General features: G+C 34.7%; 3 protein-coding genes across 4 annotated transcripts; 1 reads left to right on the top strand and 2 right to left on the bottom strand.

Annotated features, from left to right (window-relative positions):
• Window positions 1-1,578: 1,578 nt before the first annotated feature.
• LOC130814929 (uncharacterized) lies at window positions 1,579-11,501 on the bottom strand. Its single transcript, XM_057681208.1, has 4 exons — window positions 11,271-11,501; window positions 4,369-4,474; window positions 2,766-2,886; window positions 1,579-1,995 (listed from the first exon to the last, which is right to left on the bottom strand). Exons 1-4 carry the CDS (start codon window positions 11,384-11,386, stop codon window positions 1,736-1,738), a joined length of 603 nt encoding a protein of 200 aa, XP_057537191.1. The 5' UTR covers window positions 11,387-11,501; the 3' UTR covers window positions 1,579-1,735.
• An 836-nt stretch (window positions 11,502-12,337) lies between these two features.
• On the top strand, window positions 12,338-20,371 carry LOC130814927 (sphingosine kinase 1-like). Its single transcript, XM_057681205.1, has 10 exons — window positions 12,338-12,832; window positions 14,189-14,311; window positions 14,384-14,484; window positions 15,540-15,612; window positions 15,794-15,880; window positions 15,968-16,045; window positions 16,518-16,588; window positions 17,757-18,050; window positions 18,543-18,665; window positions 19,219-20,371. The coding sequence occupies exons 1-10, from the start codon at window positions 12,496-12,498 to the stop codon at window positions 19,408-19,410; spliced, it is 1,479 nt and encodes a 492-aa protein (XP_057537188.1). The 5' UTR covers window positions 12,338-12,495; the 3' UTR covers window positions 19,411-20,371.
• Window positions 20,372-22,498: 2,127 nt separating this feature from the next.
• Window positions 22,499-24,438, bottom strand: LOC130814928 (vacuolar protein sorting-associated protein 28 homolog 2). Of its 2 annotated transcripts, none has more exons than XM_057681207.1 (2): window positions 23,966-24,438; window positions 22,499-23,533 (listed from the first exon to the last, which is right to left on the bottom strand). In XM_057681207.1, exon 2 carries the CDS (start codon window positions 23,363-23,365, stop codon window positions 22,736-22,738), a length of 630 nt encoding a protein of 209 aa, XP_057537190.1. In that variant the 5' UTR covers window positions 23,366-23,533; window positions 23,966-24,438; the 3' UTR covers window positions 22,499-22,735. The 2 variants fall into 2 exon arrangements, with proteins under 2 accessions (XP_057537190.1, XP_057537189.1); XM_057681206.1 differs by having other exon boundaries at window positions 24,160-24,438.
• Window positions 24,439-27,896: the final 3,458 nt, after the last annotated feature.

Genomic DNA, 27,896 nt, shown 5'->3' with positions numbered 1-27,896 from the left:
CTAATTAAACAAATTTAGTTGCTCTATGTGGGATTCAGCTTGGCTTTAGGGATACAAATGCTTTCTTACGCCCTAACAAATTTTTAATCCTAGACATTGGGAATTAGATTTAAAATCAGTTTGTATAAGGTGTTCAATTGCATATGATTTTGAAAATAAGGGATTATTAACATCATCATATTCAGTGTATCCCGTTCATAGAAAACTATGATCAGGATTTGGAGAGGGAAGAACGACGACAACTCATATCCATAGAAGAGAGTGCGGTCAAACAGTCCCTCGGCTCGAGAAAGGTCTTCAAAGAGATAGAAACTTGCACTTACAAATAAACCAAATAGAATACGTACAAATAATTAAAAATAAAGATAAAAGCAAAGAAGGAGGTAAAAAGAGCTAATTAAAGACAATGAACAATAACAAACGATGGGTAAAAGGAACGAGTTTAGTAATCTAAGACGTGAATAAGATACTGCCAACTGTCTGTATCCCTAGTCAGGTCTTTGGAGAGGCGAAGTTCATGCATGTTACTTTTAATTTGTTCCTCTCACGTTATCCTAGGTATTCCTCGACTTCTTTTGCTCTAATTTTTCTTCAATATTGATTCACATTGACTTATACTAATTTTTCTTTAATATTAATTCACATTGACTTATACTAATTTTTCTTTATTTTAGTTACATATAAGTTTAATTTTTGAAAAATATATATGAAAGACGAACACAAATTTATAGATTATAAAGCATTTTTATTCGCCCTTTGTGTGAATCCATACGAGCAACTCACCCACCTAATTAAAATCACAAAAATATTCAGAAATATGTAAGAATACAGTTAAAAAGAACAACTAAAATTTTCTCAAATATTTAGACTTTGAAAACTATAGTATTAATATTGGTTTCAGATTATTATAAAACTGCAAAAAGTTAGTTGCAGGGAGTCGCGCATGATTTCGTTATGCCTTACAGATTATGTATATTATCAAAAGTCAATTAAAAATAATATCTTATTTTTATAAAAGTAATATTGTGTGCATTCAAGTGTGGTAAATCTTACTTAGGTTGAAGTGGAAATTAAAGCCACTTAATTCGATAGAAGTTTTTAAGATTGAAAGGGATAAGAGTACTTATTTCTAATGATGAATAACGTGCAGAATAGGAATCTGAAAAATCATCACGTGATTACCCTTTGACCCATTTTTCCCATCTCAGTGTTAACACTGATATGCAGCAGGGAGTACTTGGGTGTAATTGAGTTTGAAATTTGAACAATTCCAAACCAAAAAAGATTGGTAGAAAGAAAAAGATGGCAAGAAACCTGCAACATGACAGAAAACATAGTTGGAGGCTTGGAACCCAGGAGGATTGTAGGGCCATGCCTCAGCTGCATTATTTGAGTAACAGGCACAGACGAACGTAGGCTAATGAGTTAGCGTTGTCTGCGTATGAATTGTAACTATATCGACATGACACTGGAAAGACAATCATGTTCCATGGTTGCGAAAAGGGTAGCCTAAAACAAAGAAATTCGTGGACCATGTCTAAAAAAGCTCATCATTAAGGCTTTAAGCACTAGACAAAATCATCAAAAACATTACATTACTCCGATGCTATCGAGTGGTTACAATCTAGGCACCCAAACGGCAAGGTCTTACTCTTACCCTTGATAATATTCAGAAGCAAAATCACCAAAAGAAAATGAAAGTCTTGATTAAAAGTCACAAAATGGTATTCATAAGCTAGTGCCGTCTCTTATTAGCATTATTCTTCCCTTTCCTTCGATCCCTTTTGGAATTTAGCTTTGGTCGGGATCTACCTTTACGGACTTTTTTAAAGGATTTCTTCTTGCTAACAGGAATATTATGCTTTTTCTCAGCTCCGTCAGTAGACACTGATGACGGTGGTGCTGCTGCTTTTTGGGTAGGATAATCTTCTTCACGAGTGATAGCCCTCGTTGTAACAGTAACCATCATATCGCCATTATCATATGCTTTCATCCCTCCAATAGAAAAAAGTGCATAAAGTGTCAAAATTTAGTTAAGAGTAAAGCATAAGCTTCCCACAGCTTCCCACAAAGTAGCAATATTAGACATTGTATTTTATCCGCAAAATCTGCTTTTGCCAAAGAAACTAGTATCTCACATGCACCCCAACAACGTCAATGTCGATACTCGATATACAAACTCCAAGCAAAGAGTATCATAGGACAATGTAAAGGAATTCATTGGTATCAAAGCATATATATAATCCATTTTTAGATAAGAATCTTGTCATTATTAACTATAGCATCTGAAAAGCTAACAAAAGTTTATTTTCAAGGTCACAAACCATTGGTTGTCTTGGATATAAAGAAGAGTATGAATCTTTTTGAGTTCCTTTGATTGATTTTATAGTATTTAGTATGCTTTGCTGACTTTTGATTATTGTGTATGAAGTCATTCCGAGAGAAAGATTACCACTTTTGATTGGAGTGACACGATTTCTCCATCGGTAAAATCTCAAAATTCATAATACTGGTATAGCGCGAAACAAGACTCGGTATCACCCAAGACTCAGTTTACTTGTAGGATGTATGTTTGTTCATCACAAAAGGGCATTACTAATGTATTAGACCGACTCACAATCAATCAGCTAAGCGACGGGTGAAAATAACAGTGGATTAGAGAAAGTATATCTCTTGCACCATATGAAAAATGAAACAAAATTAATAAAATCAAGCTGTATAACCAATTTAATGAAAAAGCAGACTTCCATAAGGGGAGACAGTACCAGAAACTGATGGGTTTAGTTCCATCTTATCACTATGCTCCACATCTTCATCATCCAACGCAGCGTCAGCTTCAGGTGGCGATGTCCCACCATACAGGGCATATTCTTTTTCCTTTCTTCTCTGTAGCAAAAAGGAAACCAAGTTAAGACACTTTAAACAAAAGCTTGGTTAGGCCATGTCATATCTTGATTCTTAAATATTTGCCACCTATGATCTTATAGCAAGGAAGGACAAAACTCTTGGTGCTTCAAGTCATATGTGTTCAGCAAATGGTTTTTTTTTTACTAGATTATTGTTTGACTTTTTGGCTTTTGGCTTCTCAGTTGGTTAAACAACTAAAAAAAGTGTTTGGTAAATGACTTTTTAAGCTGGTTGAAAAGCTAGCTTTTAAGCCAAAACAAAAGAACTGCTAAGTCGCTTGTTCATTAATTTTTTGGCTTTATGCCCACTTTTTCTTTGATAAACACCCACGGTCACCGATTAATTTTTACTTAACAACTTCTTAACACTTCAATTATACATCTAGCTGAACAACTAACAAAAAGTATTAATGCTAAGTGTAAATTGCTCATAAAAAAAGCCAACTGAACTAGCCAACAACCAATTGCCAAACACCCTCATATTGATTAATTGACAGAATTTCATAAAACTATTATACAAGTAAATATTGGTATTTAATCATCTTCATCAACATTAGTTTCACAAACATTAAGTAAATATTATACAGTTGGTATTCAATCATCTTCATCAACATTAGTTTCACAAACATTAGTTAGAAATTAAGAGTGTGTGCTACATGACGAGTAAATATTGTCACATGATGCATGAGCAAAAGGTCCAGGTGATACCAACACAAATTTGCAATAGGAGATGGATGACGCAGATATGAGAACTCAAAGTATGGTGCTTCAAGGCAATCATATCGTGGCAAAACTTGTCGAAAAATCGCAAGGACTTTCAAACAGGGTATACAAGTTAATTTTAAGCAAGAGCATATACGGAATACCCTATGCTCTCCTTGACATAGAGAAAAAGGTCAGTTTCCCCATGTTAGGCAGAGTGCAAACTTAAGCAATAGCAAAACAAGCATATGGAACACCTCTTCTGATATCTTCCATAGGACCCACTTTTCCCCATCCAAATTCACCTATAATTAGATTAAGATTTTCAACAATGCAAACAAGCAAGGTTTCAAGCAACATATAACTAAAACTAGACATGGTTCAGCTTTCAGATGGCACAAGGAAAAACGATAAAGGTAATAGAAGATTACTAGTATGTATGATACTTGATATTCATTTTATTTGAATATATATGCAATCTTCCTCATATACCCTTGTCTATGACTTAACTCGACAACACTTGAAAAGTGAAAATCTCTTATTGGTCTCGGAATTAAACAAACAAACAAGGACAGAAACCAGGGGTGTCTCAATTATGGCTAAACATAACTAGACTTCAACACATACGGTCATACATGACATGATAAAAATTTAAGCATTTTCATCTTAATAACCTAAAGATATACAATGACAAGAAAATGAACAATCAAAATACACCAATAGTCATAACTAATATGGGATACACAAATGATGAACATACCCACTTACGATCTTCAAGGCGCTTGCGTCTCTCTGCTTCTTCTTGTTGCTTCAGAGCTTCCTTTCTCCGCTTCTTCTTACGCTTATGAAATCCATCAACAAAGTCCCTGTGTCAATCAAATCACTGTTACATTCTGCAATTCCTTAACAGGTTCTGCACTCACCACATCAGTAAATTCACACCCCTAAGCTCACAAAACATATGACCCTAGCCTTAAATAAATCTAAGCTCACAAGAAGCATGACCCTAGCCTTAATAAATCTAAGCTCAAACACAACTCTATGCGAAAACATAAGTTGGATTATAGCTCCAAGCAGAGACAATATTTTATTTCACAAACAAGATGGTTAGTGGCTACATGACAGTTGATCGCAACCCTAAACTTCGCTCAAATTTTAAGAAAATATGCCGAAGTGGCTTGAAAAAACAACGTCCCTCAATTGCACAGAGAATTGACAGGTTAACATACTATAATTCATAATTATTTAGTATAAACATTTCAAGAAACCCCACAATTTTGTTCATGTCATGAAATTTAATTGAGTTACTTTAACCATTGAATGGTTTAGACCATGCCAATTCATCTTGAAATAATAGATACAATGCCACCAAGACCAATGCCTCGATAAGAAGCATATGCTTAAGAGCCACACCAATCTCATAATCACGTCGGGTCCCACAATTCATAGCACCATAAACTCACTCTATCTATGTTATCAGATGTTGATGAGGTAAAAAACCCCAAAAATAACATTAGCCGAACGCAATTATCAACCAATTTGAAAACTTTCTCAGATACCAACACCTTTCCCAATGATATTCCTAACACCTTAAAGATCTAGAGCAAAGTTGTCTTCCTTGCTTTCGTCTCTTCCAGAACCAGGTAATTCCTATTTCCTCCTATGCACTACATAGGCCCAACATGTAAATCGTATTCCATCGTTTTCAAATCCTTCCCTAAGCTGACAGTTTTCCACAATGTTTCCATAGATAATACATTCACATTTCTCTTTGGAAATTACCAACACACCAAATTACTCAGCGATACCAATTAAAAGATATCTATCATTACATAATCCATACTATAACGTCTCTAACTTCATATTTCTCATTGGAAATAACCACCAGCATTAATAGTTAATACTATAACTTCTAACCTTCTCCAATTCCTTACAAACTAAGTAGAGAATAGTCATCAATATTGACACAATTATTAGACAAAAAACATCATTTACAGTCATCATTGTTTTTCGTAATTCTTTATGCAACTTCAGGCAAAAACATATTAACATCAGCATAAATCTCAATTATTTCCCATGATCAACAAAATATTAACATACCCAAATCCTAATTCTTAGCGCATATTACAAGAGATTGCTAAAACCCATCATAGATAATGTTAGATTATGTATTGCAGTTACATGCATAGCAATTATTTAGTACAACAGTTAATATGGCAGTTATTTAGGAACAGTTATTTGAAACTCATGTATATATATTATCACCATTACAATTGAATAATGATTAACAAAGAAATAATTGAAACCCCAAAACTCAGTGTTAAACCAGAAAATATGGTATCAGAGCGGCAACAATTCTGAATCGTTTTTACAGCTTCATTATATACCGATTAACTTACCTAAAGCCCAGAAATGGAAGATGAATCAAGAACTGTCATAGCACCAAACCAACCGGTCACAATGGGACAATTGTTGCAACTGTTCAAACAGTTAAACTCCAACAAACCGCCCACCGAAACCGTGACCAGCACCCATACCCTCTCAATCTCAGAGAAATTAACAAACCAGAATTACACAAAATGGTCCAGGCTGATGCACCTAGCCATTAGACGAGATCGTCTCAATCACATCATCAACAACCCACCATCCACAAATGACCCAGCGTACAACCAATGGATCAGAAGCGACTCAATTGTTATCTCATGGATTTTGGATAATATAGATTCTGACCTAGTGAATCAGTATCTTGATTTCCCGACAGCCAAAACTTTGTGGCAAGGGATTGAGACACTTAACAGTAGTGGGAGAGACGGCCTGCAAATATTCGATTTAACAGTCAAAACCAACAAAATCCAACAAGGAACAAACACAATCGAAACATATTACAGCAAGCTACTAGTGCTATGGAAAGAAATTGACAGGAGACAATCAAACCCTATGAAAGATCCAGGCGACATCATCATCTATAATCAATTAATCCAACAAAATCGATTGTACCGGTTCTTAGCGGGAATCAATGAAACATTTGACAAGGTTACAAGAGATCTCCTTCTCCTAGACCCACTCCCTACAGTGGAAGAGGCCTATGCGAGTATAAGGAGAGAAAGAATAAGGCGTGGAATCATGAAGACGGAGCCCTCATCAGATCTGGAATCACCGGGCACCGGTGGAGTTTTTGCGGCCAAAGGAAGACCTTATCGGCGGGAAGATGATAAAACTCACATAAATTGTACCCACTGTGGTGGTACAAGACATACAAGAAACGAGTGCTTTAAACTCATAGGTTATCCGGAGTGGTGGCCGGATACAAAGAAAAAGGAGGAAAGAAAACCGGCACGATCCTCCAATCAAAATCGGACCGGAAAAGCAACAGTGGGATGGAGTACAGAAGGACCCGCATCCATGGAGGAAGGGGAGAAACAAGGAGAAGAAGCCATGAACGTGACAGGTATCAAGAGGAGAGAAGGAAAAGGTACCAAGAGCAGAAAATGAGACTCTCTCTCTCCCTCTCAAACGGCACAAATACAGTAGGGTTAAGGGGAGTGGGTGAGGCAGAGAGGCACCTCAGCCCTTTAAATGGGGAAGGGGGTCACGTGTGTCACGTGCCTCTTTGTTCCCATCCCAAAATTTTTCGTCCTCTTTTAATACTTCATCTTATTTTGAAGGGGGTTGGATCTTTGATTGTGGTGCTACCGATACAATGTCATATGACCTGAGCGATTTTTTGACTCATGACACACCTATGAAAGACATCATTAAAACAGCTAATGGAGAAGGGATTAAAGTGAGCAGAGCTGGAACTATTTCTTTCACAAAAAATCTCACTTTAAAAAATTGTTTATTTGTACCTGACCTGTCACATAAATTATTGTCAGTAAGCCAACTTACTAGAGATCTTGATTGTACTGTTCTCATGAAACCTGAATGTTGTGTTGTGCAGCATGTTCAGACAGGGAAAATTATTGGGCATGGTATTGAGAGAGGTGGACTATACTACTTGGAAGAGGAGACTCAAAAAAGGCAAAGCAGTTCTTGTTCGCGGGTCAGAGGAAAAACAACTGTGGACTTAGCATCGACGTCTAGGACATCCATCAGTAGGGTATCTAGAAAAACTTTTTCCTAATTTTGTAGGGCTAAAAGCTGAGTTTAAGTGTGAAACTTGTATTCTTGCGAGGAATCATAAACACTCGTATTCTAATAGTTTGAATAAAGCTGATATGCCTTTTACGCTGGTTCATTCTGATGTGTGGGGTCCTGCTCCCGTCGTAGGATTACATGGTTTTTCATACTTTATTACATTTATTGATGATTGTACCCGAATGAGTTGGATTTACTTCCTTAGACAGAAATCTTGAAGTGTTTCATGTGTTTGTTGAATTCTATAATATGATCTATACCCAATTCCAAACCCAACCCCGCATGTTTCGAACTGATAACGGTAGAGAATACATTAACTCTAACATGCAACAATTCTTTAAGCAAAAAGGCCTTATACATTAGACCTCTTGTCCTAATCCACCCCAACAAAATGGAGTGGTAGAATGGAAAAATCACACACTTCTTGAGATGACCCGTGCTATTATGCTTGATTCCCATGCTCCCACTCATCTTTGACCTGAAGCCATCGCCACTGCCAACTATCTTACCAATAGACTTCCCACAAAGAGCCTTCAATACCACACACCCTTAGCCACCCTCCAAACCCATTTTTCTGTACCTTCCTCACATACTCTACATCCTCGTATATTTGGGTACACAGTCTTTGTTCACTTTCCACTGTCCAGCTAGGGTCCGACACAAATTTGAACCAAGAGCAGTCAAATGTGTTCTTATTGGATATGGTAGGAATCAAAAGGGTTATCGGTGTTATGATCCCTTAACTAGAAAAGTCTATACCACCATGGATTGCGAGTTCATCGAGAATGAATACTACTACCACCATCTTCAATGTCAGGGGGAGAAGCATAATGACGATCTCAGATGGTTAGTTAGTTCGTGGTTGTCCAACCTAGACCCAAAAGATCAAGTAGACAATGCTACAGAGTCACCTCACCAAGACATTTTGTCCACTCCTCTGCCGCTACCAATCCTGTTTGATCATCAAGTGAGTCATACAAATCTTGATAATATTGTTCCAGAAGACACTAACAATGATAATGTGATTGTTGATACTTTGAATGAGGAAGTCGTCACAGATACAGTTGAAACAGGGAATCATGACAGTCAAAATGTAGATAGTGCATCATGTTACCTCCTCGTTCCACTCGAGGAGTTCCTCCAAGAAGATATGATCCCGAGTATGAAGCAAAACGTTCGAGATATCCCATTGAAAAGTCTGGCACAGGAAATTTGTCACAGAGTGCCTTGGCATTTAAGGCAACCCTAGATACAACCAAAAGCCCAACCACAGTCGAAGAAGCCCTAACTTCCGCTCACTGGAGAAAAGCTATGGAAGAAGAGATTAACGCTCTCAAGAAGAATGGCACATGGGAAAAATGACCAAATAAAAAGAAAGTCGTCGGATGTAAATGGGTGTTCACAATCAAATACAAATCAGATGGCACGATTGAAAGATACAAAGCTCGACTCGTGGCAAAAGGATACACTCAGACGTATGGAGTTGATTATTCAGAAACCTTCTCTCCAATTGCTAAACTTGATACAATTCGAGTTCTGTTCGGTATTGCAGCAAACTTAGATTGGCCCCTTCATCAGTTTGACGTAAAAAATGCCTTTCTTCATGGAGAGTTACAGGAGGAAGTGTACATGGAAGCTCCACCAGGGTTTACATCAGGGTTCTTAGAAAATGAGGGGTGCAGATTGAGGAAGGCTTTGTATGGGTTGAAACAGTCTCCTAGAGCATGGTTCGGAAGATTCACCTCTGTGATGAAGAGATTCGGTTACATGCAAAGTAATTTGGATCACACCTTGTTTCTTAGACAAAGAGGAAGGAGAATAACATGTTTGATAATTTATGTCGATGACATGATCATTACTGGGGATGACAGAGAGGAAATAGTAAATTTGAAAAACTATTCCAAGAATTTGAGATGAAAGACCTTGGTAGACTGAAATAATTTCTAGGGATTGAAGTTCTCAGATCAAACAAAGGAATATTCATATCCCAGAGGAAGTATGTACTAGACCTGTTAACTGAAACAGGGATGCTGGACTGCAAGCCCATTGAAACACCAATGATGATGAACCATGGACTACAGATGATTGAAGGAGGAAAATTGGTATATCGGATGCAGTATCAACGCATGGTAGGGAAATTAATCTACTTAGCTCACACAAGACCTGATATTGCATATGCAGTAGGAGTAGTCAGCCGATTCATGCACAGACCACAGGTTCAGCATATGGACGCAGTTCATAGGATTCTCAGGTACCTCAAAGGATGCCCTGGAAAGAAAGTCTTACATCAAAAAATGGTCACCTTGATCTTATGGCATATACAGATGCAGACTGGGCAGGTGATAGAGATGACAGGAAGTCGACATCAGGCTACTTTACTCTAGTGGGAGGAAATCTAGTCACATGGAGGAGCAAGAAACAAAAGGTGGTTGCTATGTCCAGTGCAGAAGCTGAATTCAGAGGTGTAGCCAAGGGAATCACAGAAGTCCTATGGCTGAGAAAGTTACTAACTGAACTGGGATTCACCCCTACAAGGAGTTGTGAGCTATACTGTGATAATCAAGCGGCTATCAATATTTCAGAAAACCCAGTTCAACATGATCGGACAAAACATGTAGAAGTCGACAGATGTTTCATAAAGGAGAAATTAGAAGCCCAAGTAATCAAGCTCCACATGTAAAATCAAAAGATCAGCTAGCAGACATTCTTACAAAGGCAGTTGGAACTCAGTTCTTTGAAGAAGTTTTATGCAAGTTGGGTGTTGGTGACCTACGACCCAACTTGAGGGGGAATGTTAGATTATGTATTGCAGTTACATGTATAGCAGTTATTTAGTACAACAGTTAATATGGCAGTTATTTAGAAACAGTCATTCGAAAACTCATGTATATATATTATCACCATTACAATTGAATAAGGATTAACAAAGAAATAATTGAAACCCCAAAACTAGTGTTAAACCATAAAACAGATAAACACTTTACTTTGCATATAACAGATAAAGATCATTACTTACCCAAAGCTAAAAATTCAATTTACAGCATGAATCTCAATTTTTTTTCCCATGAACAACAAATTCTAAACATACCCAGATCATAACTTAACATATAGTACTATAAGAGATATCTTAAACCCAGCATTGATAAATTAAAACAGTAGACTCAGCAGATACCAGATAAAGAACATTACTTCGCCAAAGATAAAATTCAAATACAGCATAATCTCAAATTTTTCTTCCATGAGTAATAAATTCATGACATACCCAAAACCTAATTCTCAACAAATATTACAAGAGATATCACAAACCCAGCATTGATAAATTAAAACACTTTACTCGGCAGATATAACATATAAAGATCATTACTTCGCCAAAAATAAAAATTCAATCTATTCAGGCAACAGCATATATATAAATTAAGCTTCTGGGATTGAAAAATCATTTAATGAGCATAAAAGGGGAATAGAAAACAAAGTTGAATATATTGGATTGTTGTTATAGTTGGGAAAGAGAGTTAGAATGAATACCTCAAGCTTTTCTCATTGAAAGTAATGGAAAGAGATTTGTTACGAAGAGCTCTCTTGTTGATGTGATGACCTCTTATGCCATTACCAACCACAGCACCTGCTTCCTCTGCTTCCATGCTCACAGCTCACCTGCTTGCAAGGATTTGAGAGAGTAACAAGGAGAGGAAAGAAGGAAAAGGTTTGTTTACGTTATTTTTGGTTTTCTAGCACTAATAATTCTATAAACCCAACACAATCTCCCACAAAAATATCATTCAATTTTAGGCTTTAAAAACAATTATACTTAAATAGATAACTTCTTTTAGAAAATCCACTTTTAAAATATTAAGATAAATTATTTATTAAGATAAGTACTTTAAAAAAACTTATGAGACGATTTATTGTAAGACATACCTTATATTTAGATTAAATAGCCTAAAATTTAGTATATGTGCTTCTTGTTTTAAGGCTGTCTTGCGGTTTCATATAAGACGGGTATAAAAAAATTTATTTTGATGTGTTAATAATCTTTGACCACTGGACACGAAGAGTTAATACTTTTGTTTTACATCTTGTTTTAGTTTGGCTCAAACGTTATAAAACCGCCATAAAATACAATCTCATAATTCTTTTGTTTAAACGCCTTGTAGTTTTGTTTGAAGACCCTTTAATGATGAGAATTGAGATGGATGAGTTCCTCTTGAAATGAACAAAGTTGGGATAACTTGTGTTTTTGAAAGAAATAATCAAATAAATATCAAAGTTAATGGAATTAAATGTTTTATAACTGGAGACTTATAAAAATAATTTTCCTCATGTTTCGCCAAACTACAGTGCAGTAGCAAAATTAAAAAAAACAAATATAATAAAGATGAACCTAATCGGCACGTTTAGTAGGTGATGCTTGTCTAACTTCAATCATCTCATTTTCTTCATAAAATTCATTTCAATGCATTACCATCGGAGAGGTAGTATTAGATAAAATGAAAATTTGTAAAAAAAAAAATTTTGTGATCAAAATTTCTTCATTATGAGAATGATATAAAATTTTTTATAAAATTTTACGATATAAATCAATCTCTTACTACCACTAATCCGAAGATGTTATATTGTTATTAACTTTTTATGATCCTAATTTCTCCGTTTGTCAAACAAGTTTGATTGATTTACCTAACATCTAAACCCAAATCCTCCTCCATTTTCTTCTTTCAATCTTTCCAACAACTTCCTTTCAAAATCCAAATCAATGGATACTCTACAAGAATCATCATCTTCAGTCATACTCTCAGAAACAGTTACTCTTAACGGGACCCAACTTCCATTAACCTTTAACTCCAACGGTACTCTCCAGTGGATTGACTTAGGAAATCAGAAATGCTTGTCTTTAGAAAAAGAAGTTCTTGGAATTTCCTTAGAAGGTTCAAGAATTATTCTCAAATGTGTAGTCAAAACTAATAATGGTGGGATTTTGTTTTGCTTCCCTAGCGAGGAATCAGCGAGGAGGAAATTAGTTATTGAGGTTTCTTCAAATGAATCTCTTCATGTTTGGTTTCAGAAGCTTCGAGAATTTCTTGATTCTCTTGGTAATTACTGTTCTTCAACATATTTGGTTGAATTGTGTAGAGATATTTTGGTGAATTTAATGAATATGGGTGTAAATTAAGTAGCTGATTGATTTGAATATATTAGTTTTTGATCATGATTAGCTAGAGAAATTTGGGGTTAATGATAAATTTGTAATTCCTAATCAAGACCCATGAATTGTAAATGCTAAATCAAATTGTACAATGTCTATTGCTAATTTAAACTTATGGGCAAATTTATATTTTTAACTGTTATGAACAAAAATTTTTTCTTTTCAGTTGATGATCAATTGCTCAATGCCCTTGGCTAATTTTAGCTAATGATTGATCTGTTGAATGTATTTCTTCTTTTGTTGGTCTTATAGGAAACCATAGTTAATACTAGTATTATTGATTTGTGGATCCATGTCAAGACATGTGAATAGTGAGATGCTGAAAATGGTAGATGTTTAGCTTGAGTGGTCTAATGCATAGTGCAAAATCTCTAATACTAGCGTGGTTGCAGAATGACTTTCGATGTTAATGCGGATGATTTTGTTGTTTTCTCCGCCTATGTTAAGGTTGGCGGTTGTGGTAAAGCTCAAAAAACTATATGGTGGCGATATGATGACGAGGATGATTGTTTTCACTATGTTTTAGTGCTCATCTATGTTGATATTGATTTGCAATGTGTTTTTCATGGTTGTGGTAACGCCTGTTCCTGTGGCATGCGTGTGTGTTTCTAGGGTTTTGACCTTTAACTTTTAACTAAACTCTAAGATTATTATTCTTTGATCAACAAGAGGAGGATGAGGACGTTGAGCAAAATTTTTCCTCGTAAATAAAGCTTGGCATTGGTAAAAATAAAATCAGAAATTATTTAGCTCAACAAGATTTTTAAATTGTCAACATAGTGCAAAATATCAGTTTTATTACTGTATCGCAACCACATTGTAAATATTTTTGAAGTTACTGCGACTGCAATATAGGTTGCGATAACCACAAAATCATGCGCATTGACCGCAACATTGTCTTTGCATTGCAACTGCAGCCCCATCTGAGAGTTTGCACAAAGATTGTCTAACTATCATTCCTTTATTAATCTTTATGTAAGTTGTGCTAGACATTATGGTGTACGAATATGTCTGTACTCTGTATTCTATAGACACCAAATATTGTAGGGAACTTTAACTCTGCGGGAGATAAATTAAGAGATTTATGAGAGATGTAATCCCATGAATTATCAATGAATAGTTTGTTCCATGTTTGTTTTTATTTTTTTTTCCTCATAATTTGCAGGCTTGGATATCTTATGATGAGCAATGACATATATTGACAATTGACTAATAAGGTAAAGTTCCTGTTAACTTGATGTAGGTCGTCCAAAGAGGTTATTTATTTTGGTGAACCCGTTTGGCGGGAAGAAGTCTGCGACAAATGTCTTTGAGAACACTGTTCAACCTTTGCTTGAGGATGCCGAAATCCAATTTACATTGCAAGGTTCTTACTTTGTGCTTGCTAGTTACATTCTGCTTCTTCACTTAGTCACTTATGGTGTGTTGTTGTTAATAGAAACTCAATATCAACTGCACGCAAAAGAACTTGTTCACGGACTGGATCTTACTAAATATGATGGCGTTGTTTGTGTTAGTGGTGATGGCATCTTGGTTGAGGTATGTTGTTTTTTACTTCTTAGTGGTTTTATGATATAAAGTGAAATCTTCTACTAGAGACTTGTTTGCATCACATTGCATGATGATTTGAATTGTGTGGCTTGGGTCATAAATTTTTTTATATGTTTGTTAATAAAGACTCTGAATTCAGCTTTTGTTATATATAAGAATGAATGGAGGAGGAAAATATGTATAGAGGATCATCGGAATTAATTTACTTGGTCGTAGATTAGTATGATATAAAGCCAAATAATGTATTTGTTACTGACGATCTTACGTCAATTTGTGTTGCATCTCGTAACTTGGATAGGTAATAAAGATAAAAGACCGCTATTAGGACTTAAAAGGGCACATACAGCATGATAAGGGTTTCCATGTTCTTGTTCTTGTTCACAAAGAAGTGTCTTTGATTTTGTGGCATTAGAACACAATTTCTTAAACACATGGAAATGAAACCCATTTGTTTATGTCGTGTATGACAGGTATACAGTTTTCTTAGGCAAAGCTGTAGAAATCTTGTCTTCAATTGCTATTGTTCTTTTTTACTCCAAGTAGGTTATGTTTTTTTTATTTATGATAAATATATAGTTTTTCCTATACTCCAAAAATATGTTATAAACTACGTAATTTCTTTGTTTTTATTTAAAAGGAGTATAATTTTTTCTCAGTTTGCATGGTATAACCTTACAGGTTAAGCAGTGAGCTGCATCTGGAGTACGTTTTGTGTTCATTCTTAAACTTTGTTTTCCTCAACCAATAATATGAAATGTTTTTGTTGCTTCTTGTATCCAAATGACAGTGTTTCTTGTGTTTTAAAATTTTACATTAATTTATCACTCTCATGTCTTTTCAAATCCAACACCTTTATCTGGGTCCGGGTTCCGTAGGTCATAGCCTGCTAACCAAAATAACAGTAGAAATTTCTATGAGGTTAAAGGAAGCATAATCCTACTCCAAGCATGCTCAGCAGATTTAAGTTCAAATGTTTTAAGTCTGTTATAAATGTTCCTTTTTTACAGCATTACATGTTATTTACAGGCATTTGACTTTAGTAGGTTGTGAATGGCTTGCTGCAAAGAGACGATTGGAGTACTGCTATAAAGATGCCTATTGGTGTGATTCCTGCAGGTATTCATTTTGCTCAGCATATTCTTTGTGTGCTGCGTATGAACTTAAATTCAATATGGCAACTTATGGTCTTCTGTGCATTTAGTTTGACCTATAGTTCTTGGCTATGTAATATAAGGCTAATGTTATTCATCAATCCGTCATATGTTTGTTTTTGGTGAATTTTCATTTTTTTTTGTAGGTAGTGGAAACGCTGTAGCTAAGTCTTTGTTGGATTCAGGTGGTGATCCTTTATCTGCATTTAATGCCACTATTGCAATCATTCGGGGTTAGTACTAATATGCTGACGAGCCATATTTCCTTGTTACTCTTGCGTCATTGCTTCATCCACTCAACTGGTGTTTTTCTGTGGCAGGGCACAAGACCTCCCTCGATGTTGCTACTGTTTTACAAGGGAATACAAGATTTTTTAGTGTCTTGATGCTTGCATGGGGTATGAGATGATCATTCATTTAGACTACTATGCTATGTTACTCATAACTTTTCATTTGACTTGAAGTCGGTGCAAACATGCTGTTTTGATTGCAATTGTGTGAACAGTCAGGGTGATTTGTTAATGGGGATGATGCAATTTTGTGATGTAAAATATTGGCCGAAACCATTAGATATTCCATGAATCAGCCAAAAACACATTTTTCGCTTCTTTTATGATGCGGGTAGTATAGATTCAATGAATTTGAAAAAATTTACGACTTGAACAATACAATATGATGCTCTTGTTTTTACACTTTGCTTCAAGCACATTTGTTCGATACTAGATGCTTGGCACATTATTTTGGACTACGAACATGCAAAGTTTAATTCAAAATCAGAGTATGAGTAACATTGGTACTATGTCATATGTGCTGCTTGAACTTTCCCTTGTTCTTCAATTGAATTCTTACTTCATTTGAGTTGTGTGCCAGGGCTCGTGGCAGATATTGACCTCGAATCAGAAATATGGAGGTGGATGGGAAGTGCTCGTTTCGATTTATATGTGAGCTGTACTAAAATCCCTTCAATCTCCTTTCAGACATTGTGATGCTTTATTGAAATTACTTGTGCCCCTTTCAAAGCTCTCTTAATTGATTTAAACTGGTTGATTATAAAACTGCATACATGCTGAGCTCAGAAAAGATTGGGATCTGAACGAGCAAGTGACATGTTTATTGGTTACAAACTGCAATTCAAAAAAAAAACACTGGCCATTATTTCTTTCTTAACAAGGGTTATCCTATTTATGTTCTGTTTCTTTCCCCATACTCATGTCTGAGATTTGAATTTGTTGATTTCGTCCGTCTATTTGATGAGTTCGTGATCAATGAAGCTGGTGAATAAACATGTGGTGTTGTGTTCCTCTTCCATTCTATCCAATTAAGGTTAACTCCAGCTGCAAGGAGTTACCAAGTGAAACTTTTTTGTTGAGGTCATTTCTCAATGGGTATTGAAAAACAATTGCTCTAGATATTGGCCTTAAATATGCTGTTTAAGGAATTTTTGGGTCCTGGGTTGGTTTATTGCATGCCATTAGTGGGAGCTATCTCTAATATAAGTTGTATTGATCAGAATCCGAGGGAGGCAATAATTTGATTTCTTTTATATGATTATAATGATGGATTGTTGCAATTGGGGGGATTTAAAAAGAGGGCGAGGCAAACCAAAGATGGCCTAGATGATAAGAGTGGAAAAGGGTATGAAATGTTTAGATCTACCGGTTAAGATGTAGAAAATCAAAATGAATGGAGAATGAGAATTCATGTAAACGACTACTGGAACTGATTTATTTGTTCATGTAGTCGACCTGAATCTTTTGGAATTAAGACTTCGGCATTGTGTTGAACTCTAGATTTGTAGTTATATAAAGCCAGATTAAGCATTATCTTTGTCACTGAGTCTCATGTAGATTTATTTTTGTTCATGTTGCGCACGACCCCGTATTGTTGAGATTAAAACCTAGGCATTGCTGGTGACACTTGGGAGCTCCTGAAAATAGCTTATATTCTTCAATAACCCATAACTCTAAAAGGAGCTGCTGGGAATCTAAATGTTAATTCTGATGCAAGATTTTGCTTCGTTTTTTTTCTCTGTTTAATAACTAGATTCTATTGCACAAGGTTATAACCATGTTAATTGCTCGAAGGTGTTCTTTTCTTCTCTTCACACAGGCTCTGAAAAGAATATTACTGTTGAGGAAATATAATGGACGCGTTCATTTCGTCCCTGCATCTGGTTATGAAGATTACACAGAGAAGATAAGCCAAAAAGTATCATCAATTCAAGATGTGCCATTTTCCATTTTGAATATAAAGCAGACTGATGGTCAAGCCAGCGGTCATGTAGGGCCTGACATTGATCTAAAGAACATGAACTGGAGGACCATAGAAGGACCTTTTGTTTCAGTTTGGATCCATAATGTACGTTGGGGTAGTGAAAAAGCATTGGCAGCTCCAAATGCCCAGGTTTGTTTTATTACATATAAGCTAAGTCAATCATGTTGTTACTTTGTGCTGCCATGTTGAGCTCGTCATTGAAATCATGGCCATCATCCTACACGTGGATAATGTTTCCTTTGATATTAAATAACATGAATCTTGTATAAGTACTAAGATTTCTTCTAAGAAGGATTTCTTTTTTGAACATTAGTTGAAGCTGGGGAATTATAATTCATCCCAAACTGATGAAGTCGAATCAACTGCACGAATCAAAAATTCAACTTATGTTATCATTGCTAGTGTTCTCCTTTGCCCTTCATTTCTTTCAACTACCATATGCTATTGGGATTTGGAAATCCAAGCTTTTCATATTCCTTTCCACTTCCAATATATGGGTTGTTTTTTGTCTCCATCTTTCAGACTTGTAGGGTTCCAACCGTGCACTCCCCTTATCAGTACATTTCCTTTATATCTTCGGCCTGTCAATTTATGCACCGCATAATTTTTGCTTACATGCAGTTTTCAGATGGCTGTTTAGATATAATCCTTATTAAGGATTGCTCGAAATTGGCTTTGCTGTCAATATTGCTTGAATTGAACAATGGTAACCATGTCAAGTCACCACACGTGTTATACTTCAAGGTGAGTTATCGAGGTTGCGCAATTTTATCCATCAATTTGTGTATCTCTTCTTTTTTTATACAATCGCAAATGGTCTTTGCAATCAATGGTCAATCAGAAACAACCATTTTGTTATTACAAGGGTAGGTTGTATATGTTGACCCCTTCAAACCACGCATAGATGAGAGCCACTTGGCATTGGGTCATAGTACAAAAATATGATTTTGGTCACGGTCGCGGTATCAGTCGCGAAATGGATTTCATAGTTAATACGAATGATTTTGCTGTTATTAATACCCATACTTCGGTTGTAGTAAACTCAAACCTTTATGATATGGCCGCTATGTGGTGATGTAGCCGTTGTTGCACTATCATTGGGGTTGTGACATTTTACATATTGTTTTGCCTTTGGCTAACTACTTACAATGTAATGAACTCCAGTAGGAATTGTTTTGTGGTTCTTTCTATATGAACTCTAGATGGATGCTTGTCCTTCAATCTTCATCCATTTTCCACATAAGAAATGTAATGTTCTTATTCCTAAACTTAATATTTCACATTGATTTGGTATCAGGTGAAAGCCATAATTTTGGAGCCGGGTTCACGTGTCAACGACTCAACAAAGGGAGGAATTATAGACTGTGATGGCGAGGTGTTGGCTAGAGGCAACGGTACATACAAATGTGAGGAAAAGACCTTAATGTCATATGAAAATCTTCAAATTACCATTGATCAAGGTCTAGCTACTCTTTTTTGTCCTCTATAGGAAAATTGTGTATCTATTTCATCTTAGAATTTCACCAACACATGTATATTTATCAACATTGATCAATTTGATTGCGTTTTTTAGCTCGTACATGTTTAGATTGGGAAGAAATCTTGATTTCCCGCGCTTGTATTGCTCGCCCCAGCTCTTTCTGATTAATTCGGTTATGGTTGAGGATTTTCAATGATTAATACCCCTCCATCTGATCAAGTTGCTACACTTATTTATTTGATGATAAGGAGAATCCCTACAAGTAAGAGGGTAAGGGGGCATTCATTCTTCCTATAGGTGACAGAGAATCGAACTCCTATCGCAAAGACAGAAAAGCAACTACAACGGCAAGATGTGTGAGTTTCATTCAATCTCAAATTGGTTGCTGTTAGTATTATTATTCAAGGGGTGACTGTTTTATACATCATGTATTGTAACTGTTAAATCTATCAGTGTAAGTTATCAGCTTTTTAAATCTTTTGATTTTGATGTCCATGTTCTGAAATGTGAAGTGATAAATGCATCAGAGTGAAAGAGATAGATGTTGATAAGCAGTACAGTTTGCAAGTTCTGGTGTTATTGCTCCATCCTTTCACTGTTAGCTGTTCACCAACGAAATGTATTGATGTCTAATTAAGGGTGGAATAATCAAGTCACTATTTTTCTATGGTATGTTGTTGCATCGTAGCGTAAAAACAAGGCTGCATCATATCGTATCAGCTGCATTATAAAGGTTTGCTAGACAAACGAATTGATATTTTCTGCTTGAAAAGGTGTAATAATCAAGGGTATCTTATAATTCGACTAATATTTAGGCCTTACAATAACTGTATTAATACCATTAGCGCATCTTTACACTATGTCGACCCAAAAATTATCGATAAACTTTGCTTGTAATTTTCAATTTATCTTTTAAGTATTTGTGTCAAGACATTTGGCAATCGGATATGAAAGGATTGAAACATTTCAGATCAGATTAATTTTGCTCATAATTTTCAATTTATCTTTAGTATTCGTGTTAGATTTTTGATAAATGGATTCAAATGAGTTTACAATCTTGGAATACATTCATAGAGTAGCTTAAACGGACAATAAGATACAGATGTAAATTGAACTTGAATTAGGACAACTTCCGTGTTGTACAAGAGTATTCTAGTTGTAACTTGTAAAGTTGTAAGTAGTATGTATATAACCTTCTTTTAGTAGAAAGGATCAAAGATTTTGTATTTTTGGTTTTCTTCGAAGAAGAAAATAACAACTACTCATCATGCAAATCATCAACATGGTTTAAACACATGGAATTAGGGATGATCTTTTAAATGACGCAAAGAGGTCACCAAATAAAATCAAAATATTGGCTAATAATTAGTGGTTAAAAGATAATAATTTTTCAATGAAAGATTAGAAGTTGTCTTATTTTTTTATATTAGTCCGTCATAATAAACTTGTCTTAAATTTATTTTTAAATATATTCCGCTACTTTTATTCATTATATTCTCTCTTCTGAACACAGAGAAAGTTAAAAATTGTTGAGCATTTACGTAAGATCTAAGAAAGTAAAAGTATTTGCCAAAAGTGCAGAAATATCAAATGACAAAATATACAAGGGAGATAAAGAAAGTGACAACATATTGATCATAAAAATCAGTGAGTGGGCGACGTTTCACTACTCTTTCAATGCATTTAAAGTCCTCGTAATCCTAACTCATATCGGATGGAGTAAGGAACTCACTAAATTTTTCTAAAACAAGCAAATTGTACTCCGTATTTAGACAACTTTGTATTCATTCTCAGTTCTCACTATTCTTTTGATTCGGTTCGATTCAATTCTGTTCATTTTGATTCACTTTCAATCTCACATTTTCACTATTCTTTCCATCCGACCTGGTAAACGTTAGCATTTTCCCAGGGCAGGCCATGCCAGAGCTATCTGTGCTTGGCTGTCCATGAACACAATAAGATAACCATGCCCATGTCTAAGATTAGGTAGAGTTTAATTATTACAACTGAAACTTTATATATATTAAATACACTAACTCCATCACTTAGTTTCCATTCATGATGTAGTACATTACATAAATCTCAGTTGCTCCTTCTGAAATAAAGCTAGTAATCTTTGTAATGCTGAACACCGACAGCTCTAAACTTATCTTGTCGAATGTATATAATTAATTTTTGCACCAAAAGAGAAAATCAGGTTTGTATGTAGAACGCCCACAAAACAGTTCAAAACATTTCACTAAAAACTTGAGGATAAATTATGGAACTACCTAACAAATTGTCCCCTGTTTTTTGGTTAATTAATGAACTTCCTAGTTTTTCCACTTCAACCAAACAAAAACAAGTTGTGCAATAATCTAGGAAAACCTACCTTTCAATCCAACATGGAATCTATAGGATCAAGGAAAATAAGCAGCCGTAGATCGTATCAAATACACATGATATGAGCGGACTAGGTTCATTGTATACAAGATTGAAACAGCGCAGAGTGATGCAGTCTTTATCATCGAACAGTGAAGTTGAAAGCATAAGGTATACCAAAGAAAATAATATATCTACTGGTATTATCACAACAGACGTTCCATCCGTCTCACTCATTTTGCTACACAGGCTCTTAGAAGCTCACAGATTGCAGTGTTATTTTATTATCGAGACTCTAACCTACATGCTAGATTACAGTCGTGTTTTAAATAAAAACACTTACAGGTCATCCAAAACTCTGTGTTTTCGACATGAACAATAGTGTAAAACAAACTATAACAAGCTTATCAAAATACGAGATACTGACAGTCGAAAAAAACTCCCTTCGCTCTTATTAAATCTTAATCTATCAAACATACCACACGAGTAATAAGTTCATCAAAGAGGAAAAGATACACTAATTAACTAAAAGAACAGGGAAAGAGCACCCACTAGGAAAAATATATCCCTGAAATTGAAGGGTTATGCCATTTGATGAAGGTTTAGAAGAGAAAAAGGCTTCATCAAGAACTAATTAATGGGGCTATAAACTTTCTATCAAGGGTATATTCTGCTCTATTGATTCTAAACAGTAACCAAAAATGTGAGACAATGTCTAAATGAGCAAGAGAATGTATAATGATAACGAACAGATTGTATTTAACATATGAAGTCAGTTCACAGGTACAAAATATTCTCCTACTTCCACAGCGACCACCGGCGTAAAATCCATCATAGATCGTAAGGAAACAATTCGATTCTTCACGATCCATCAAAAACCAGCCAATGCATACATAAACTACTACATACAAAGAACAAAAAGAGCACAAAATAGTATATAGTATATGATTATTTACAAGCTCACCCAAATGAATCAAGTACCAGCATTAGGCAAAGCAGCCATGAAAGAGTTGTATGATGACTCAAGATCAAAGTGAAGTTGCCTTGCTTGCTGCTCAGTCAATTCATCAGAAGCTCCCATCTTAGACAACCGACCGAGCCACTCTTTCATTTTCGTCTTCCCCTCGAAATCAGGTGGCAATAAACTAAGCTTATTCAGCGATGACGAGAGGTCCGACAACAAAGGGTACACTTGATCAACAGCCACCATGTTCAATTTCAACGAGTCCATAGCCGTGATGAAGTTTTGAACACATTCAGCTACAATAGCGGCCGAAGTGGTGGAGGAAGCAGCAGCTGCTGCCCTATGCTCAACAGTAGCAGGTACCCCAGATGTGACTAGCCTATTCAAAGCAGCAGGGCAGTCCATTTTATAGGTATCAACAAATCTCTCAATGCTGGGGACAGTATCTTTCAATGAAGAAGAAAGGGTTTTGAAATGGGTAATCAATTTGAGGCATTCATTTTCATATTCTGAAGGAGAAATAATATCCCTAATGTAAGCTTTTTCTAGCTTCTCAGTAGCCTTAATAATGGCAAATAGTTCAGCAAAATTCTCATACATTTCTCTTTCACGCTTATCATTCCATAATTTCACTTCCATCTTGAATAATGCTAGATCTTGGTAAGTGGGTTTATAAGGAAAAGTTCAAATATAGGATTTCTTTTTGAGTTTTTTTTTAAATAATTAGGTTTAGGGTTTCTGAAATGGAAATTGTTATGGGTTTAAAATTGGAGAAGGAAAGGGACACGCGCAGAGAATACTTGTCAACTGAAGAACAACAATCAAAAACCAAAGATACAATCAGATTATAATCAATCAACCCATATAAAAAATCACAGATCATAAATAACCATCAATTAAGCAATAAAGATCACATCTTTAGCAAACTTAGTAAAATGGGCATCTTTCAATTTAGGAGAAACCCAATTTCTGCGAAGAAAAAACAAGAAAAACCCACCAAAATTTAGGCTATAAAAGCAAAAATTAAGACCCAATTCATCAAATATTAAGATAAAATGTTTATCAAAATTAATAAAAATAAAATGGGTATCTTTCAATTTAGGAGAAACCCATTTTACGTAAAGAAAAACAAGAAATACCCACCACCACCACAAATTCAAGTAACAAAAGCACAAAATCAACACCCAATTCATGATGTATTAAGATAAAGTTAAGAACTTAATAAAACGGGTATCTTACAATTCAGGAAAAACCCAGTTTAAGAACGGAAGGAACAAGAAAAACCCACCAAAAATTAGGTAATAAAAGCACAAAATTAACACCCAATTCATGAAAAATTAAGGTAAAGTCAAGAACTTTATAGGTAAACAAAAAGCAATGAATATAAGGGGAGAAAACTAATGAAAGAAAGAAAGTGAGAAAGAAATACATACAGGAAATAAGTAGAAATATAAAAGAGAGACAAAGAACGCGGTTTTGGGGAAGTGGGGGATGGAAGGGGAGGGAAGGGAGAGATGTGCAGCAGGTGAAAGAAAGAGAGAGAAAGATAAGAAAATGTAGAATTGAGGACAGAAAGGTAAGAGGTTGCGTGTGATAAAAAAGATGTAAATTCTGCTATTGATTACGCCATCATCTGCTGCTCTCAATACCCCTACCTCTATACTAAAGTGTTCTTGCTTTATTTGCCTCTTTTTAGCTTTTTGCTACTTAATACATGTTCAATTCTTGTTCCTAATCTAACTCAATATAACCACTACATTTATGACCTAAATTGAGCCTAATGGTACCTTTTCATTATAGGGAGGTCCCCTAAATTAAAAAAGTCTAAGTAAATATTAAATCACTTTAATATGGTATGCATAGGGTAAGAATTTTGTAATTTTTATTTACTTTTTTTGTTTTTATTTATTTTATTATTATTATTATTCTTTTTGTCTTTTTGTGATGATTTATAAATCACCGTAATGTGGAAATTATCTCATATTGAGATTGTATCTCACAAGAACATCACATTGAGATTGTATCTCACAAGAATAACTAAAGCATATATTGGTAAATTTTTTAAATCCTACGTCCATATTTGTTCTGTTGGTATGAAATCCACTCTTTTTATTAGCAAGTCTTGTATGCGATTGTCTTATCATGAAACAAGCCTATATAAATAGTCTATTTCTTTAAGATTGTATGTGATCACATAGGGTTAAAAGTGTTGTCTAAGGTGTCGTTTGGTGTGGAGGCTAAAAAGTAATGGAATAGAAAGGGTTATGTAAAGGAAATAATATTTATAAGTGTTAAACTTATTGGTTGTTTAACATTAATATAGAAAGAAAACACTAAAGTGATTTCCCTTTGTTCTTGTTACTCTTATAAAATAAGGGGAATCAAAACAAGGGTATAATAATAAACTAAAAAAAATGGAATGAGTAAAAATTTTTTTATGCTAAACAATAGCTACTGGAATGCCTTAACACATCCATTACCCAAGTCTAAAAAATCTAGACCAATCGGATCATATGACTTTACAAAGTGATCATTTAAAAATTGTAAGTGATCACTTTACTATTATAAGTAAATACTTTAAATCATTAAGTATATATTAGGCTAATCAAATAAAAATATTATCACCGTAAGACTGCTTCACTTAAAAATTTGAGTTTTTTTTTTATTGATAATGTTGCCTTCATTTGGAGTTAGTTGCTTGACAATCTATAAAAGCCCAACTAAGAATGGCCGAACCAGACACAAATGCACAAACTATATTTGTAGGCCCAATCATTAAAGACTCCTTAACTAAATTCGTAGGCCCATATTTCCAATCTGTAAGTTTATAATGAACTGACCCAGCCTAGCTCAAAGTTAAAACATTTGTTTGGATGTGTAACCAATCAATAATCTAGGGTTTTACATTTTAACTTCAAATTTTGAGGTTTGATCCTATTTATAGTACTAAATCATCTCACTTCTCAATTAAGATTCTTAATTTATTTTATTGAACAAATTTAATATGATAATTTTGTGTAAAATATATTTAAAATCTAAAAAGATACATTCATTTTCAATAATTGACACCTAATTTATAGATATAGCACATGATTTTTAATACTTGAGAAGGTCTGCTTAAGAAGGATGAAACAAATAACAATAGCTGAATTATAAAATGGTTAAAATGACATTAAATAGAAGATTGATCATATAGACAGGATGTGGGATACCTTGATAAATTGATACTCCTTAATGATGATTATAGTTAGTAATTTCGTGCTTATTTTTAAGAGCTATGCTACTTTACCTATTTTAGTTATTCATGTTGATTTTGAGCGGTTTTGATCATTTTTTAAGCATAATTCTTATGGTGACGGAGTAAACTAAGGAGATTATTTCTCGTTTGAAGATGTTTTACAATGAAGATGGGCAAAAGAGTTGAAAAGTGTTTAAAATGCAAAAGTTTTAAAGTGAAATTTGATATATGCACCACTCTTTTGGTCATAACTTTTGATAGAAAGATCTCATTAATGCAAGGTTTACGGCATTGGAAACTAGACTTCAAAAGCTTTCCAACGGTATATTATATATCCAATTTCGACAACCGAGCAAGAAATGATGACCGTTTGAATTTGCTGCGACTTTTCAGCGCAAAACGCCGACTCGGCTTTTGTGGAAGAAAAGTGACCGCCGACTCGGCGGTAAGTTCTGGAAAAATCACTGCTTTGCTTCATCAAAAGCCGACTCGACTTTCTACTGAGGTCCTTGACCGTCGAGTCGGCGTTTTCCCCTGACTGTTCAGTAGTTACGTTTTTTTAGTAGATATTATAAATAGAGTTAGTTATATGGGAGAAGTTAAGTTTATTCTAGGGGAGTTTTTAATTAATTTATGTAGAGATTTATTTTTCTTGGAAGTTTTTGGTTGCAAAACCTTGTTGTTACATGAATTCCTCTTGCAATTTACATACTTGTTCTTCGTAATTAGTAAGTTTTCTCTATTAATTGCTTTGTTATTTATCTCTTGCATTGAAATTATTCATCGTTTTATGTTGAGTATTTCTCCTATGCCATCATTCATTATGAATTACATATTTACTATCATGTTTAGTGAGTAATCTTTTTCTCTAGGGTTAGGGTATAATCCCTAATTCGAAGCATGGGATGACATTGTATCGATTGATTGTGTGAATTTGGGTCTATAATTAAATCTACGATTAATGAATCTTGATTTAAACATCTTTATTAACTTTTTCAATAAAACAGAAGTTTGAGATTAGTTACAATTTAGGATTGAGATATTTTTAGGTTAAATTCCTACTAGTTTAGCCAATAAAACGGAAGTTTGAGGATTAGCACTAGTTTGGTCTTAAATCGATATTAATCAATAGCGCGGAAGCTTGAGATTAATTAGATCACATTTATTTATGGCAATGACTCAATTTATACAATCATGAGAGTGATCGATTCCCATGTTAGAATTAGGTGATGTCCGACATCCTAGAGTTTGTTGCATCATTATTATCTTCATACAAGTTATTGTTTTGGTTTCGGTTTTTGCATCGTAGTATTAGTTTCCCCGACCATATTGTTTTCGTGATTCGTGTCTTGTAGTCATGAAACAACCAATTTGATTGACTCGCCTCCTTGTGTTCGACCCGTAGCTACACATCAACCGTGCGCTTGCGATTATTAAAATTTGCACCTGTCATACCTTTTCTCCGAACTCATGTAATAAATGAATTCATTTAAAACTATTTTAAAATTAGATTTATTTTCAGCAGATGGACTATCCTATTCAATACTAAATTAAATCATCTTGTCATGTGAAGTATATATTTGTATATATATAAAAGCTATTGTAATAAAAAATCAGTGAATAGAATTATTACATGAACATTAAAATTTGCGATGCAATACTTCAAAATTTGAATTGGTCTATTACATTAAGGTTTAAGTGGCCACCTCTCACAACAAACCAAAAAAATGTTTAGATTGAGTTATTGACACAATAACCCTAAAATTGAAACCTTTCATTTGTTATTATATGAATTTTGAGTGTATTCATCTATAAGTTTCCATAATAAAAATAGAAGTTAATTAGCAATTAAATATATGACAACCATGGTTAAGAATATGACTTATAAACTCCTCTTACAAGTGCCAAATGGTAAAAATTCAAGCATGGAAT

The sequence above is a fragment of the Amaranthus tricolor genome, chromosome 6, assembly GCF_026212465.1.
Source record: "Amaranthus tricolor cultivar Red isolate AtriRed21 chromosome 6, ASM2621246v1, whole genome shotgun sequence".
Taxonomy (NCBI): Eukaryota; Viridiplantae; Streptophyta; class Magnoliopsida; order Caryophyllales; family Amaranthaceae; genus Amaranthus; species Amaranthus tricolor.
This window is presented reverse-complemented; position numbering and strand designations above follow the sequence as displayed.

Excerpts from the sequence above, each read along its gene's own strand:
- LOC130814928 (XM_057681207.1), bottom strand. The coding sequence starts at position 23,365 with ATGGAAGTGAAATTATGGAATGATAAGCGTGAAAGAGAAATGTATGAG.
- LOC130814927 (XM_057681205.1), top strand. The coding sequence starts at position 12,496 with ATGGATACTCTACAAGAATCATCATCTTCAGTCATACTCTCAGAAACA. Across the intron at positions 14,312-14,383 it reads AATCCAATTTACATTGCAAG|AAACTCAATATCAACTGCAC; the intron begins GTTCTTACTTTG and ends TGTTGTTAATAG. Across the intron at positions 15,613-15,793 it reads TATTGGTGTGATTCCTGCAG|GTAGTGGAAACGCTGTAGCT; the intron begins GTATTCATTTTG and ends TTTTTTTTGTAG.
- LOC130814929 (XM_057681208.1), bottom strand. The coding sequence starts at position 11,386 with ATGGAAGCAGAGGAAGCAGGTGCTGTGGTTGGTAATGGCATAAGAGGT. Across the intron at positions 4,475-11,270 it reads TTCAATGAGAAAAGCTTGAG|GGACTTTGTTGATGGATTTC; the intron begins GTATTCATTCTA and ends TGATTGACACAG. Across the intron at positions 2,887-4,368 it reads GCCTTGAAGATCGTAAGTGG|AGAAGAAAGGAAAAAGAATA; the intron begins GTATGTTCATCA and ends TTTTTGCTACAG.